We start from the raw sequence: 16,033 nt of genomic DNA on the forward strand, positions 1-16,033 counted from the left end.
AGAGATATCTCAGTGATTGTAACACAACTTGTGATTGTGCCAATTTGCTTCTAGTAAACGCACATAGGTTGAACAAAATGACTAACATGCACACAAAAACTGTTATGGGTTTGCTATATGATTTTTAAAAAAACTTATTTTAAATTAAAATGTTTTAAGAGTTAAAAAAATTATAAAAAAATGTGAGATGCATAGCAGGGAAAACACTTGGTTGTCCATTTGGCTGTTGTTGATTTGGATTTTGAGATGTGGATGTTGTACTCAAAAGTAGAGGCAGAAAAAGGGGCGGGTTTTAAGCGGATTAATGATTGGAGAAGTCCTGTGTATGTCACCAGAGAGAAATCTGTTGTTTTTATCAGAAGATCCGGTTATGACATTTTGATTTAAACATTATGAGGTCAAATCATAAAATAAAAAAAGACACATATCGCATTTAGAAAATAGATAGGGTGAATTGTCATATCGTGCTGATTTTAAATCCTCGAAACAAAACAATATTTTGATGATCATCTTATTTATGCAGTCTTTAAAACTGTGACTTTTTCTCTAGTAAGTATGCAGTTTCATTGTGATAAAACAAAGATTCAAGCAACAATTGGAAGCACGTTCACTATTACCTGCACCTACAGAACAACCCAGTTCCGATTTAGCAAGAAGTACTGGTGTGCTGGAGACTCCAGAGCCTCGTGTGAGGTTCTGATGGACACAGATGGATTCACACAGGCGGCGTACAGAACACGGGCTCAAATCATTGACGGAGTTTCTAGAGGCTTGATTGTTAATGTAAGAGATCTAAAGTTGGACGACACTGGGATATATTGGGTGGCGATTGACAAAATGTATTCGGATATAATGACCAGGATCCAAGTTACAGTAACAAAAGGTAAGACTTTATTTTCATCATGTGAAGTATCCTAAACCAAAGTAAGATGTTTGGTCTATTGCACGTGTAATTTGTTTTTGTTTTTTTAGTACACTTTTACACATTTTAATCTTGATGTTTGATACAAGCAGAAATAGAATATCAATTTATGTCATGACAACTCTCTGAGTGGCATGGTAATGGATTTGACAATGTTGATATGTTTGGTCTTGGCAGAATAGATCTGCTACACTGCTGCTGCTGTTATTGCTGCTGCTGTAGAGCAAATAGCACACTCTGCTGTGAGCAAGTACTGTAAGACATGCTGCTGCTGTACAATATAGCATACATGAATTACCCATAGCAGATCTATACAGGTGGAGCTGGGGAAGGTGGAGGGTTTCTGAAAGTGTGCTGCAGAAGTTTGCTACAGCAAATGCTGACCAGAATTTGAAGTTTGAGCATGCAGTGAGCTCATTGGCTACTAATACAGCAGGAACCAATCAGCTCCACCCTATTGAGAATGATGTGATTGCAAGCAGATTGAGTTAAGGTCTGTGGTAGATTTTACCCCTAAACCTAACTACATACCTAAGTCTACCTGGGTCGTCTCCACATCGGCGTTCCCTGGGTTGTCTCCAATCGACATTCCCTATATATAGTCTACCTGGGTCGTCTCCACATTGACGTTCCCTGGGTTGACTTCAATCGACATTCCCTGTATATAGCCTTTTTCTCTAAACTAACTCACCTGCTTCCCTAAACTAACCTGCTGCGCAGCAGCAATGACAGACAGACTTCAGCAAATGTCCTTCAAATGCTTTAATCACGGCCGGGAGATCTTCCCGAGCAGTTCGTTGCTATTTTTTTCATTACTTCATAATCACAAGTTTTCAAACCTAGACATCTGTCTAGTTTCATTTCGCATATCTAACGATCGTTTATTATATCACGTCAAACCGCGTGCAAATTATACTTTGTTCGCAAATTGTTAATGTTAACAACGTTTAATGTCCATTCAGATATTTATCCATGTTTTCGCATGGGCCCGGTTGCAGTCTCTTTTTCCAAACTCTCAGTCCAAAGTCTTTTGCATTTTACAACGGGTGAGTCTCCAGTTGTCACTGGTGATTGTCGTTTGAACATTTCTGGATCCGTCATCAAATTAATTAGTTTAATTATATCAAGTGCTGTGAGAAAAGGCTATAAATCTCCACCTCCAACATCCTCACACGCAATATAGCTTATACTAGCTGAGAGACTCCTTCTTTATGTGTACAGATGTGACGTAATGACGCAAAGACATGCTCGAATCTCCTGCGGAAATCCCCCAGTACCACTGGAATTAAAAACATTAATTAAAGGTGCATTGCACAAAAGATTTGTGCGGCTGATGCTCCTTTGGTTATGAACAGCTCGTGCTCGTGCAAGCGTGCGTATGCGTGTGGTCCATGAGCGTGCACACCTCTGGTTGCAGTTTTGCTTGGCGCCAGAGGGGGCATAGTTCTGCAAAAACTCAGAGACTTGCGCAATGCACCTTTAACATTGCAATTAACATTACGCTTACCATTTTGAATCGAGCTAAGGCAAGCAGATAGTTTTGAACACTGGCTGGTTATGTACTTGCTCAAAAATTTATCTTGGATAATTTTTAACCCAAAAAAGTTACAGACTGGAGCTTTAATATACAGTTTAAAAATCTATCACAGGTCATATCAGCCTGCACCACCTAAGAGTTCCATGACAGAACTTTTGTATTTAATTTCAGAGGCTGTAATGAAACCACACTTTTGGCCTCTCAGTTCTCTGGAGATGACATGCTGGGGACAACTAGTTGTGTTTCGCTGTAGGAGTGAGAGAGGAACGGATGTGCAGTACACTTGGTACAGAGTTGGAAAACCAAACAATATCGTACTGCACAATTCCACTGATCTCCATCTCCATTGTTCAAATATCACTGAAGACAGCCAACTTTTCTGCTTGGCCTCTAATGATGTCAGCAGCCAGAGAAGTGAATTTATTTCTCTGCAAATCCTTCAGCCTGCAGACAAGAACTGTGTTTATCTCATCTCATCTAAGGGTGAGTTTAACCTGTACATTGATTGTATATTACGTTTTTAATACATTGGAATTACTCTCTGGAATTCTTGATTCTGATTGGCCAGTTGCATCATTCAGTCGTCAGTTATTTTTGAATATTTGCCGTCATCTGTCAACACCCACCCAATCTCACGGCATAATGTTTTACGAGGTGTCAAATTCATATGAAAACTTATTATTTTTATTTGAAAAAAAAATAAGCATGAAGCTCCACTCCTAAACATAACCATCACTTGGTCATAAACAGATTGTACGAAAACAGATTGTAATTCATTAGCCACCAATTCACCAAAACATAAAATAGTAACAAATGCCACTTTTGTCAACTGCAGTGAAAATGACCTCCGGGTACCTATAATACTAATGTGGCTTCTGTATCAAGGCCAACCTTTAATAATATTGTATTCATATTACATTATAATATTGTAATGATCGTCATGTTGATAGGCCAATCATTTCATACAATGCGATGGTGTAATCATTTGTAAACTTTTGAGTACATTAGTTTTACTTCACATGAATGGACATGATGTAGAATTTCTTAACTTTTTTTTTACAGTAGTTATATTTTTTGTGCTGTGTTGTTTACATGTTTTTAAGATGTCTGACAAGAGGATGAACCTCACTTTCTTGATTAGCTCTCTCTAGCTATGACTGCATAAGAAGCACAACATCACTCTCAACATCCATCCAAACTACAGAGGAATTACTGAGCTCTGCAACAGTCTCTCAACTCGCATGGAGTGAGAATAAGACGATGTTAGTCAGACATGAACAGAAAGCTAAAGATAGTAAAAATATATATGTATAATATAATTGTTTTAATGCAATTTCAACAAATGTCTGTACGTTAGAAGGCTGAAAACTATTATGATCTTGCTCTAGGTCTTGGTCTGGCTTACCTCTATGGCATGAGTGTCTTCGTTGGCTTCTCTTCTCAGCTATGATTACCATCTTATATCTAGTGCTCACATGCTCAAAATCAACATCCAGAAGGCTTAAGGCTCAAGTCAAACACATCTGACTGAGAACCATGATCACATCTTCATTACACAGTGTTTTTATTCATGGTGTGCATGTACTGTTTGCATTATTTTTACTTCATGTCAAGTTACTGTACATGTCAGCTCTGAATTGATATGTTTTGTCATTATTATCTACAAGGTGTTCAATAAATGTAGCCCGAACTGCTTAATTCCATTCAAACTTGTTTAGATATTTCAGCTTTAGGTGTGCTGTCTTTATTAAAAGAAATATATATATATATATATATATATATATATATATAAAGATTAAGTATTCACTTTGTATATTGATAGAAAATATCACACAATGCTCACATCACAAGCAGATATCAACATTAATGCAATTAACATTTTCAAGCGTGCATGTCTGCCTAATGAGTAGGCAGACAAGGCAACTAAATATTGTTTAAAGATCTACAGGCTTGTTCTTTTACATTTCAAATTGAGTTGTATTCATCTTTGTTTGATTTTCAATATATGGGCTTGATATGATTTGAGCTTTTCATTACTTACCTCTTGAAACTAGAGTTGCAGTGAGATGCCCAGCATAGCCTTTAACTCAAGAAAGACAAAAATCAAAATGATCAAAAAAAATATGAACTCTGAACAATATTACAGCTTACTAACATGGACGGCAGCAACAGCTTATATTAGACCAGTAATATATATATATTTGTAAATTGTAACCACATACTTTTTTCAATCTGCAATGCTGGCAGTTTACACATAATAATAAGTTGATTCCTCCTATAAAAAAAAGCTACATTTTTTTCATAATTTTTTACATTTGTTAGGAGAACATTTTTTCAAGTTGTATTTTAGCGGATCAGGATACTTGAGAGAGAGAATCATCTCGAACCCAAGAATGTCCATTATAATGTGTTGTCCTTGTCCCACTATGGTCTCTGTTTTGGAGCAACAGAAAACAAATTACTCTGGAACTATTTTTGGCAAGTTCACCAACGTTGAGAGACTATGGGATTTAAGTTGCAGTCTCTCTGTGCTGCTTCCCTCTTCCTGTGAAGGCTGTGAATATCAGAGGTGAGTTTGATACTCAATCATTCTGTTTTGGTCACTGTGTTTGAAATACAAATAATTGTATCTACAAATATAATGCCATGCTTTGGTATATTACTGAGATTTTAAGGACAATCTATTTCATGAAATGCATAGATCTGAAATTGTCTGAAATAAACTTTTTGTAATTTGATGGAAAAGAAAAGGGTAAATAAAATGACACATTTTATGAATAACGTCTAAAACCTAAAAATATTTTAAATTAAATATATACTGGATGGCCCAAACAGCATTCTTTTCTGTCTATTTAACCTGGTATTCCTGTAAACAAGGATCCCAAACACCACTTTATAGTGACAGCATAACTGCCACACAGCAAAAGCTTCCACAAAATGTCAGGTACACATTTAACACCGGACAAAGACTAAGAAAAACAGTAGCATGTATAGGTCCTACCCTACATAACAAATAGTGTACTTTTTGTCATTGATCTGAATGGCAGAGTTTCTCAATTTATTAGTTTTATTCAACGCTTAACTATTTACCGTGTTACAGTGTTTACCTCCACAGCACAGTGTACACTTTATTGCATCAATAAATGTCATCGTGTCCGCATCTTATCTCTCGGCTCAAAGTTTCCCAGATGGATCAATCGTAACATTTGAGTGTGAATTTGGGCTATGGACTGTGAACGGAACCTATATAAATAGTCTCTGACAGAACAGAGGAGAAAGGAAGCTCAAGTGATCACGCACTTTGAAGCTTGGTTAGTAAACTAAACCTATTTTATTCATTCGGTCAAATCATGGGCATAATATGACGTTAATAATTCAAACCTGTCTTGATTGTTATGCTAGCCGCTAACAGAACCAGGTTGTGTTCATGTGAATCTTTTGTGCCTGTTTTGTTGTAGAGAATGCTAGTGTTAACTTTTGATTATTAAAAAATACATATTTTAAAAGTGCATTTCTTTACGTCATGATGCTAAAATGTCTTTTTTGTTTATTTGGTGCAGAAAACAAATAACATTGGCCTTGATTATGGCTGACATTCACCGACATTAACAAGATGGGATGCAAGGTGTTGTGGCTCAGTGTTGCTCTCATTCCGTATCTTATGATCTGTGAACATGTCCGAGGTGAGTATCTATCTATCTATCTATCTATCTATCTATCTATCTATCTATCTATCTATCTATCTATCTATCTATCTATCTATCTATCTATCTATCTATCTATCTATCTATCTATCTATCTATCTATCGTTAGTGAACTACGATTTAGTTTCAGGTTTTACAGTCGGTGTGTCCCATTGCGAGTACTTATATGCTGTTCTCTTACGAGAGGTTCTCTCGTATTGCGTAAGTTTAGATTACGCTACGGGTAAAGTTCATATTTGCTCGAGATATTGAAGCCAAAATTATCCTTAATTTTGTATATATTGTCAACGCAGTGCAGCAGCTGCAGACCTAGAGCAGGCTGTCTAGCGTGCTCATTGGCTGCCTTGCGGCAACTGCAGCAGCCTACCAGTGAGCCTGGCGTGACGTCACGCCCAATGGTGGCGCTTCGTGCCCCTACGCGTCACAGCCCGCGCAAAGGGGTGTGGCTTAGCGTATAAAAGCGGGGCTCAGTGGCTGCTTCCCTGATTTTTATCTCTTCAGCGAAGCTCTTCATACCGCTGGATCCGAGAGAAGCCGCCGCCGTCGAATCCAGCGACTGCCAGCAGAGGAAAGCGCCTGAGGAAGCCGGTCGACTTCTCGCCGCCTTCAGCCTTCCGTGCCAGCAACGCTATCCGGCAACAATATCCTTTACTGCTCTTTTCACTGTATTTACTGTGTGTGTGTGCTCGCCGCGGCGACACACGCTTTTCTAAAAGAGCGCGAGCGTTCTTGTAAGAATGCCTCGCACGTCCTGTGGCTCGTGCCGAGCCCCGCTCAGCGTCGGAGACCGCCATGTGTTGTGCGCTCTCTGCCTGGGCCCGGACCACGCAGCCCTTGCACGTCGGGAGGCTGTGTCCACTGTGAGGAACTATCTATGTCGACCCTGCGGGCTCGTCTAGACCTCTTAACGGCAAAGCTGTCACTCCGCCATCTGCTGGACCGTGCAAGAAGAAGCGCCGTGCACAGAGACTGCCGGAGCCTGATGTGGCACTCAAATGCTCGCCGGAACGACTCCCTCGAGCATTTCTCTCTCCTTTCCCGCCCCCCCACCCGGACGCGCAGCCGCCGGCTCCCGCCCGCGCTGCCGCTGCCTCAGAGGTCGAAGCGCTTGATATGGATGAGGACGCGCCGCTAACAGCTGTTCTAATCGCGGCTAGCTTCTCTACGTACGAGAAAGCTATCCCGCCCCAGGCGCATGCGTATCTCACCGGCGGAAAAGGGAAGAGTGTTCTAGTCCCGCCGAGGCCGGACTAACCCCTATTTCTCAATATTGCAGCTATGAGCCTGTTATATAACATGCACTCCTGCAAACTAACGCTGACACAAAGCTGTGATGACGCTTTCTTATCTGCTCGCGCTAACTAAAGCTTACGTCGTTTCCCCTGTGGCTCACTGGCGAAACCCTAAGTTTTCGTGCCAGAGACCCGTGTTCGAATCCCGGCTCTGGCAGCAGATAAAATTTATGCGGCTCTCCTCTCTGAGCTCGCGGACAGTTTTTCTTACGTACAGAAAGCACTGTTTAAAGCCGCGGCCGGACCGCCGTCAAACTATCTCGCCATGTCAGTCCCCCTGGAAAGGGCTACTGCACTGGAGTATTTGGCAGCCAACGAGTCGGTAATGTTACCCGCTTGCCTGCACACAACCGCCGTTTTTACGGCAGCCCAGAGAAATCTCAGAAGAGTGTAATGTCTGGTTATCCGGCTCATGCCTTTGGTGTTTCAAGTGTAGAAAAAGTGCCCACGTCTCAGTGTTCACCCCTACACACAAGCACTGTACCCCCCGTGTCTCACGCTCGCAGAGCCCACTCTCTTAAAGCTGGCAAATGCCGCTTGAGTGTTAGATGCAGGTATCGTGCCCACAACCTTGTGTTCACGCCCATCCTCTGCTCGCTCTGTCACATGGCTAAAACACTCTCATATGGGTCAGTCTATGAGCGTAAGTCGCATGCCCGCTCACGCTTACAAACAGACACACCGCCTTCGGCGCCGCTCGCACATCACAATATTTTCACAAAACGTTCCCCATTCGTAGCAATCGGGACGTCTCACGTGACATAGCCAGCTGCTGCTGTCAGCGAGCCGTGGTGTCCAGGCTCTCATATCTGTCAAGCTATGAATGTAAGTCACGTGCCCGCTCACGAGCGCTCACGCTTACTAACAGACACACCGCCTCCGGCGCCGCTCGCACAGTACACGTGCTCACTCGACGTTCCCCATTCAAAGCAATCGGGTCGTTATAAATGACACAGCTAGTCACACAAAATGAAATAAGCTTAGGCTGTTTTTGTAGGGATAGGCCCTTAATTTTATAGCAAGCAAAGATAACGGTCTATTATGAGACCGGGCTAGACGAATGATCACTGTCATTGCATCCCCAACCTGGGTCGGACCCTCAGTCATCTCATCATACACAAGAAATAGTTTTTTGCTTAGTAGGAAATACAATATCAATAAAACACTTGATTACTTAAAACATATCATAGAAAAAACACAGAAAGAGAAATCCTTCAATTTCATTCCCTGTCCTTGTACGCCATCTCGTGACACGGATGACCGCTGTTTGTAACTTTCTTTAAAATCTTTTGCCCTTAATCATTCTCAGAAGAGGAAAAATAGAACAGGAACAAACAAGACATACATACATTTAACACACATCTCACTGTAACTTCCGCTACCTGTATCGTCGCATAATTTTGTTCATCCTTGGGATAGATTGTCATTTTTTACCAATTGAACAGACAGCAGGTTTCACCTGTCTCTGTAATCATATTCACCCATGAATAACAAAATTATCAGAATAATACACACAATCCTAACTCCTATCATTAAGCTTTTCCATTAATCCACGCCCATCTCCATATTTTATTCACTTCTAATTCAATTTAGTAAGCTCTATTGAACGCACTGTTTAACAAATCTAACTAGAGAAGTCTTATAATTTTCCCATTCCTCTAACCAAATTAGTTGTTCAAAATTAACTCTGATATCTCCATTACGGTCCGTCTTTTTGCTTGTTACACATAAATTAATAGATTTTCTACATTTGCACCAATCAAATCAATACCTAGTTTGATTCAATCAAACAAAATCATCAAAATCATCACAAAAACAGATTCTTCTGTTAAACTTAAACTATCAGTTGGCAGTTGGTTCCTCCAGGTGTGTTGATCATCTCGTTCGGCCCACGGACTAGCACTGTGATGATCTGTAACGTGATGCGGTGAAGGCAGAGAGGAGGCTGGATCCAAACGCAGTGTACACGCTTTATTTAAACAAACTATAAACTTAAACAGAGACTCAGAACTTGTAACAGGAATCTTTACACACCAACGACCAACGACCAACACTCACGTTAATCCTGGAACAGAACATACATTCAACAACTCACAAAGACAGGGCAGAAACACAGGGCTTAAATAATAAGAGACACACGAGCTAGATAGGATAACAAGGGGGCGTGGTAAATGGGAAACACCTGGGAAACCTAATGACAAGACACTAATGACACTAAACATGACAGGACACAAGACCCACATTATGACAAGCACGTCCTTGAATCCCTCACTTTGTGCTCTTGGATGGTTGAGGCCTGTTGGTGTTGTCTAAAGCCTGGTTCACACGGAACGATTTTAAAATTGTCGGCCGATTTTCCAAACCTGAGAGACCCCACACACGGCGATAAAAAATCACGGGTCTAACAGTTTTGGTCGTACAGTGTGTGGTGCGCAGCCACACGGCAAAATCAACACATCACGCACGAACCGATTTGACTCCCGAGCATTCCCAGGTCAGACGGAAAATCTCGCAAAATCCCTCGAGATCAAACGTGACTTCAGAGTAAACAACCAGTGTAGTTTGTTTTTAACCGAAAAAAAAAAAACGTTACCAAAAGAAAAGGCGATGGTCAAAGAAGTGGAGACAACGCGAGCATGGACTATTTTGATTTTGTTTCCCGGTGCTTCCTCTGCGCCTCGTCACCTCGCTTTCTGATTGGCTACACGCCACAGTCCACAGGCTGCGTGCTCGTTTGTCCCCGGGAGACACCACACACGAGGAGAAATCTGGCCAAAAAAATCCAACATGTTGGATATCCCCGATTTGAGATCGGAGCGGTCCCGACGTCCTTCCGAGCAGACGAGAGCAGTCTTAACACACCACACACGGCAGGAATATCTGATCAGATTATTTACGATAATCGGAGCATCCTTAAGATTGTCGGAAGGGGTAAATCGGGGCTAAAATCGGCCTAATTATCCTGCCGTGTGAACCAGGCTTAAGGTGAGAGGCTTGGACCCAGGTGTCACACTCTCCAACCATTTTCTGATCCTTATAAGGTTTTCCCTTAAATCATGACCGCACCCCCACTGGAGTGAACCATTTCTTGCCTGCTTTCACCTGTGAATGGAGACCTTAAGTATTTTGTTAGTGACCGCTTGTCTAACCGCTCGTCCCCTTTGGTGTGACCTGTGGAATCAACAACCTGAAACATTATCTCCGGATAATTTCTTGCTCACTTAATAGCACTCGGGGTCCTTTTCCCCTGAAAAACTCTCAACCCACTTTGCTCATGTCCACAACACAATATTTATACATTTGGAACAGAATTAGTTCTGTTTGATCCAATCCATCCTGACATTCTGTAAAAGGAAAATTTAAGTTATGTGCTGCGCAGGTGTGGCCTTGTTTCTTTCTGTCACAATAACAATCCAGGCCAGGATAGTTAGTCAAATTCATCCATAACCATTATTTTATAGGGGACATTCTGCCCTGCATCAAAAGTCTGCATGCTCTGTAAAGAAAAACAAATGTCGAGGTTATTTTCAGATAGTAAAATACACGTAGTTTCTTTTGTCTGCTGTGCTGCCACGGCCTTCGCTGCTGCATCTGCCCTGGCGTCTCCTGTTGAAACAGTCCTGCAATTTTGTTATCAGCGTGTGCGGCACACTTACAGACAGCAATATTGCCCCACCTGTGCAATGGCTTTCAGCAAATGTGAACCCCTTAGTAAACCATATTTGGCAATTGTTACCATCCCCCTTTTGATGCATGACCCCCCCGCTCATTCATCAATTAAAACTAATTTGATTTGCCATCAACACCAACCCAAACGGCGTCCTTCAGCCAAATTTTGCCCAGACATCTTTCTCTGTCTCTGAAACTAAATATTACATTCTTCACTTAAAGCCCAATCTCATCTTCTTATCGAAGTATTTGAAGGGCAATGGCCCTGAGTCTCACAGCGAATCCTGCTTTTCAGGCCTGTTGTTTGGTCTCTCAAGTCAGTCATCTACAAACATTTCCAAAGTCATCAATTTTCCCTATCAGGTCAGGTCGTGCTGTGCAGACTTGGTCAATGTCAGTCAATCATTTCTCCCCCTTTGTTCACAATAATCATAAATGTGAGGGGCTCTCTTGATAATTTCATGTTGACTTAGCCAATATGTCACTTTGTTGTTTCCACCAAATCTACAACATTTTCATCAAATCTACAACATTTTCATTTATCTCAGCCCATGCCAGATGGTGATCTACAACTACACCATTCCAATTTACTTAAACTGATCTTCAAATCTACATTATGTATGACAAAAGTATTACTACCAGACAGAGCTTGATGGCCAATCAACTTAAAGCTTGTCCCATGTTCTGTATTGTCTTTTCATCAGAATTATCAGCTTCTTTAAAATTTGTCATTTGCCTTAACCCATCTGTAATGATAAACTCATTCCAGAGGTTAATGACGCAATATACACACTATTCAGGCGGACTATTAGTGCCCCAAACTAATACATACAAGGCATAAAGTGCTGTCACCATCACACGCACTCATACTAGACACACATATGTTAACTGCTCATTCTCAATCTTCACTTTTCTTTATATTATTGCTTAAAGATTTAAATTTTAAATAAGATTTTAACCTTTCCATTTTCCTGTAGTTTCTATCTAATTTTACATGGTCTCTTAACCACTTTCAAAGCATGTCTTGTTCATTATTCATTTGATTTTTAGACAAGTCAGCTGGGTTGTTTTGGTTCCTTATCATTATTTTTCTTCAGCTTGCTCAGGCAGGCCGATAACAGAAAGACAGACACAGTTACCATCCCTTCCTCCAACTCAGGCAGTCTCTCTCACTATAAACAAAAAATATTTTCCCCCAGCCTCCTAAGGCTGTAACTCAGACAAAATGCAATATTAAATTCATTACAATAACCTTTGACCATTCACCTTTGTAGTGTTAATTTCGTTAACGAAAACTAAACGAAAATATTTTCGTCAACGCACATTTTTCACCGAACGAAAACTAGACGAGACGAGACTAAAATCCCCACTAATAAACAATAACTGGGAGTAAATCAGAAATAATGTTCGTAGACTAATAAAGACGAGACGAAAATGCAGTTCGGTAAATAAAAGACTGGGCTACAATCTATGGACATTTTAGTTCACGAACAAAGACGAGACGAAAATTACATATTATTATATGAAATGGTTTTGTCAAATCCTGTCTCCTCCTCCGCATCCTCCTCGTCAGCTCTTCCGCCACACACCCACTTTCAAACCTGGAGCGGGCAGGCCGGGCACAGAGTAGCCTACACAACACATGGAGCAGACAGGAGCTGGATTCACGGCGATGCGGCGACAGGTTAAAAGTAAAACATGCTTTGTTTGCACGGGGCTCGGGAGAAAGAGGAGACGTGATATATGGACACATTTTCGCTTCATTGAAGTGGAGAACAAAACCAAATGCTTGATTTTAGTCGAAGGGAAGGAATGTGGCCACATGGTAGCTGGAAAAAACACAACAAACCTGAAGAGACACGTCGCAGTTCACCACAAAGACATTTAGCAGAACTTAGCAGTATTTTATGTGAACTAGCTTTAAACAGCCAGCACTTGTGTTAAGTTCATAAGACACTTTATTTTATTTATTTGTTTCCTTTGTCAGGTGTATTTTATTTGTTTTAATGCAAGCATTTGTGTTTGTGTCTTTGAACCTTAACAATGTTCAAAATAAATATGCAAATATTGTCAGAACATCTTCCATGTCTGCATGTGTTCCTTAAAATTGTGTTTTTTATCAAAAAGATGAGAGAAAATGTTGAAATGTGAAATAATTTTAAGGAAATGTTAAATGTTATCTGCTGACAAAAAAGTAAAAGGTTAAAATGATGTCCTGACTAAAACTAGACTAAAATGTTGACAGTTTTTGTTGACTAAAACTAAACGAATAAAATTATGTTTTCTTGGACTAAAATAAAGACTAAAATGCTCGACTTATAGTCGACTAAAACTAGACTAAATAAAAATGGGATGATGTCGACTAAATGTGATAAAAACTAACAAGCGATGCTGAAACTGGACTAAAACTGAAACTAAATTTAAAAATGGCTGGTAAAATTAACACTACACCTTTGTTATCCAGACTTTTCTTAAATCTACAAAAGCTGTCTTCATCTTTAGCCACCACCATGTCTAACGACCTTCAAGAGTTAAAACTATGTCATAGACCTATTAGTTCAAAATCAACACTATGATTTTCCTTGCCCATAAGGCAACCAGTACATAAAAAAGTTTTGCTACTGTCTCCACAACAACTAATGGCAATCCCCTCATGGTCTCAGCTGGCCCTTGAAAGCCCATTTCTGTTAGCCCTTGTTCTATAATCTCCATCAGGGTGTTTTCCCCTGGCATATTTGCAGACAATGAAAAACAAGCCAAAGAATGAATGCGGTTTCTGGTGATTGGTATAGAGGAACACTCACGTTTCTGGGTCAGACTGCCTGTAACTCCTCACAGCTCATCCGCCCTAACGATAAAGGATGCTGCTGGCCTCACAGTCATCCGCTCCACTCTCATACCTTTCTCACATAAACACCTCCATCTGGAGATGCCCAGTGTCTGCGGTGACTCTCTGCCTTAGGTTGCCCTCTGTCTGGCCAAAGAAGGTCTTACCCGTCGTCGAGAAATCACCTCGTGCACAACTGGTACCCGCTCTTTTCCATCACAGACTGTTTGCTTCAACAGAACTCAGCTGTTTTCTGGAGCTTAGGAAAGGCACGTTCAAGAGTCACCAGAGCCATTCCGATTGCCTAATAGTGTTCACACAGGGAGACAGGTTAATAACAACAGTATTTAATCACTTAAATCCATTAACCATCTTAAAAGCAGAAACCTAGCTGCTTAGATTATACTCAGTGAATTTAGATCACAACTGTACATTCAGTGTACTTCAGTTCATCTGTAGCCGGAGCCATCGGTCCTGAATGGTGGAGACTAAATGAGACAAAGAAGTTACTGGTCCTAAAATAAAATAAAATGTCTTCTATCGTCTAAGATCTGCATTATTATTTTAAAGACTTCTTTAAAGTCATTCAGTTTTACTTTTAAAACATTGAATGAGAGAGAGACATTGAATGAGAGAGGGACTGGTACACTGCACTCTCATAAACGTCTAACTTTATCTACCATCTTTTAACTCTATCCCAGCTTAAGGCATCTTTGCCAGAAATTACATACGGTTTCAAATAAACATATTATTTATATTTGTCCTTTGCCCACCTCAGGGAATTTAGACATTACAAATTTCCACTCAGATTGAGTCTCTGTCGCACTGGCAGTTTCAGGCACAGCACACATCAGATTTTAGTTAAGCGAACTGTTTCATTACAGCCAATAACAAACTTATCTTTTGAAAGCAAAACGTCTCGGTTACGGATGTAACCCTCGTTCCCTGAGTAGGGAACGGAGACGTTCCGTCGGATGACGACGAATGGGGTTTCGCTTAGAAAGCCAATCGACTTCGAGTACTACAAAACGAGCCAATGGCAAAGAAATGCCATGGGTCTGCGGAATTTGCATAGCGTAACTCCGCCTCACCTCGTGGGTATTTAAGGAGAACGCTGGCAGCAAATAGGCATGTTTTCTTCGCTGAGGAGCCAAGACTGAGCTCAGGCGATCCCTGCGGTACAGCGGAAGTGGCAGCCAGACGGAACTTGTCACGAGTTCCGTCGGATGACGATGAATGGGGATACCAGTCTAATCACGCCACTTCTCAGCTGTCTTCCAGTGCCCTGCGTAAATCTGTGATCCCTGTCGTGAGACTAGCACGGACGAAGGACTCCTATTTAGCACAGGAATACCAAGGTACACTGGGGAGCATATCCCAGATTTTAAGGGAAGTATGCAATTACTGCCAACCCAGAGGGGGGGGACTTAAGAATACACATATGACCCGAGGGATGCATATGGGGAATCACTGGGGTGTCCAGCCGCAGGTGGAATATTTCAACCCCAGGGGTGGCAAGGTGGCTTGCCGAGGGAAAGACACATGCTCAAAGAGGCTTACAGTGGAAATACACATGTGGGGGTAGCTCAGAGGAGGTACCATGCACACGGAAGGCACCTAGCCGACGCGCAGGCAATAGACACTGGCGCCAGCGTCAGCAGTGCTGGAGGAGCTCAGGGCTTTCGGGAAGCTCACCTGAGGAGAAGATCGCACGTATCCAGTCCGAGGAGTGGCATGGCGAGCAAGCGAAGACACCTAACGGATCCCATGTTAGCTTGAAAAAGACAGTACACGGGAGGAGACTGGCTCCACTCGGAGATTGTAAAATCTGGCGAATGTGTTAGGTGTCGCCCAGCCTGCAGCTCTGCAGATGTCTGTTAGCGAGGCGCCATGCGCTAAAGCCCAAGAGGACGCGACACTCCGGGTGGAGTGGGCGGTCACACCAAGGGGGCACGGTCGACCTTGCTGCTGGTATGCCAAAGCAATGGCGTCCACTATCCAGTGAGACAACCTTTGCTTGGAGAGAGCCTTTCCCTTCAGCTTCCCACCATAACAGACAAAGAGCTGGTCTGAGGTCCTGAA

At 41.6% G+C, this 16,033-nt stretch overlaps 2 protein-coding genes across 3 annotated transcripts in view; both read left to right on the forward strand.

The window, feature by feature from the left end:
- The first annotated feature begins 414 nt into the window (after positions 1-414).
- LOC130102232 (uncharacterized) lies at positions 415-4,062 on the forward strand. Of its 2 annotated transcripts, XM_056268205.1 has the most exons (4): positions 415-883; positions 2,631-2,942; positions 3,601-3,721; positions 3,848-4,062. In XM_056268205.1, the coding sequence occupies exons 1-4, from the start codon at positions 556-558 to the stop codon at positions 3,984-3,986; spliced, it is 900 nt and encodes a 299-aa protein (XP_056124180.1). In that variant the 5' UTR covers positions 415-555; the 3' UTR covers positions 3,987-4,062. The 2 variants fall into 2 exon arrangements, with proteins under 2 accessions (XP_056124180.1, XP_056124181.1); XM_056268206.1 differs by lacking the exon at positions 3,601-3,721.
- Positions 4,063-6,014: 1,952 nt separating this feature from the next.
- The window catches only part of LOC130102102 (membrane cofactor protein-like), a 52,589-nt gene continuing 42,570 nt past the window's right edge, over positions 6,015-16,033 (forward strand). The window contains exon 1 of the mRNA XM_056268002.1: positions 6,015-6,142. Within this exon, the coding sequence (XP_056123977.1) occupies positions 6,073-6,142 (70 nt within the window). The 5' untranslated portion in view covers positions 6,015-6,072. The remainder of the gene's footprint in view (positions 6,143-16,033) is intronic.

Source organism: Rhinichthys klamathensis, unplaced genomic scaffold (genome assembly GCF_029890125.1).
Source record: "Rhinichthys klamathensis goyatoka isolate OS25496 unplaced genomic scaffold, OSU_Roscu_1.1 h1tg000269l_1, whole genome shotgun sequence".
Taxonomy (NCBI): domain Eukaryota; kingdom Metazoa; phylum Chordata; class Actinopteri; order Cypriniformes; family Leuciscidae; genus Rhinichthys; species Rhinichthys klamathensis.

What these genes read in the sequence shown, in the direction of transcription:
- LOC130102232 (XM_056268205.1), top strand. Translation starts at nt 556, where the DNA reads ATGCAGTTTCATTGTGATAAAACAAAGATTCAAGCAACAATTGGAAGC. An exon ending in TTATCTCATCTCATCTAAGG is followed by an intron (nt 2,943 to 3,600) that starts GTGAGTTTAACC and finishes TTTCTTGATTAG; the next exon opens with CTCTCTCTAGCTATGACTGC. An exon ending in TGGAGTGAGAATAAGACGAT is followed by an intron (nt 3,722 to 3,847) that starts GTTAGTCAGACA and finishes ATCTTGCTCTAG; the next exon opens with GTCTTGGTCTGGCTTACCTC.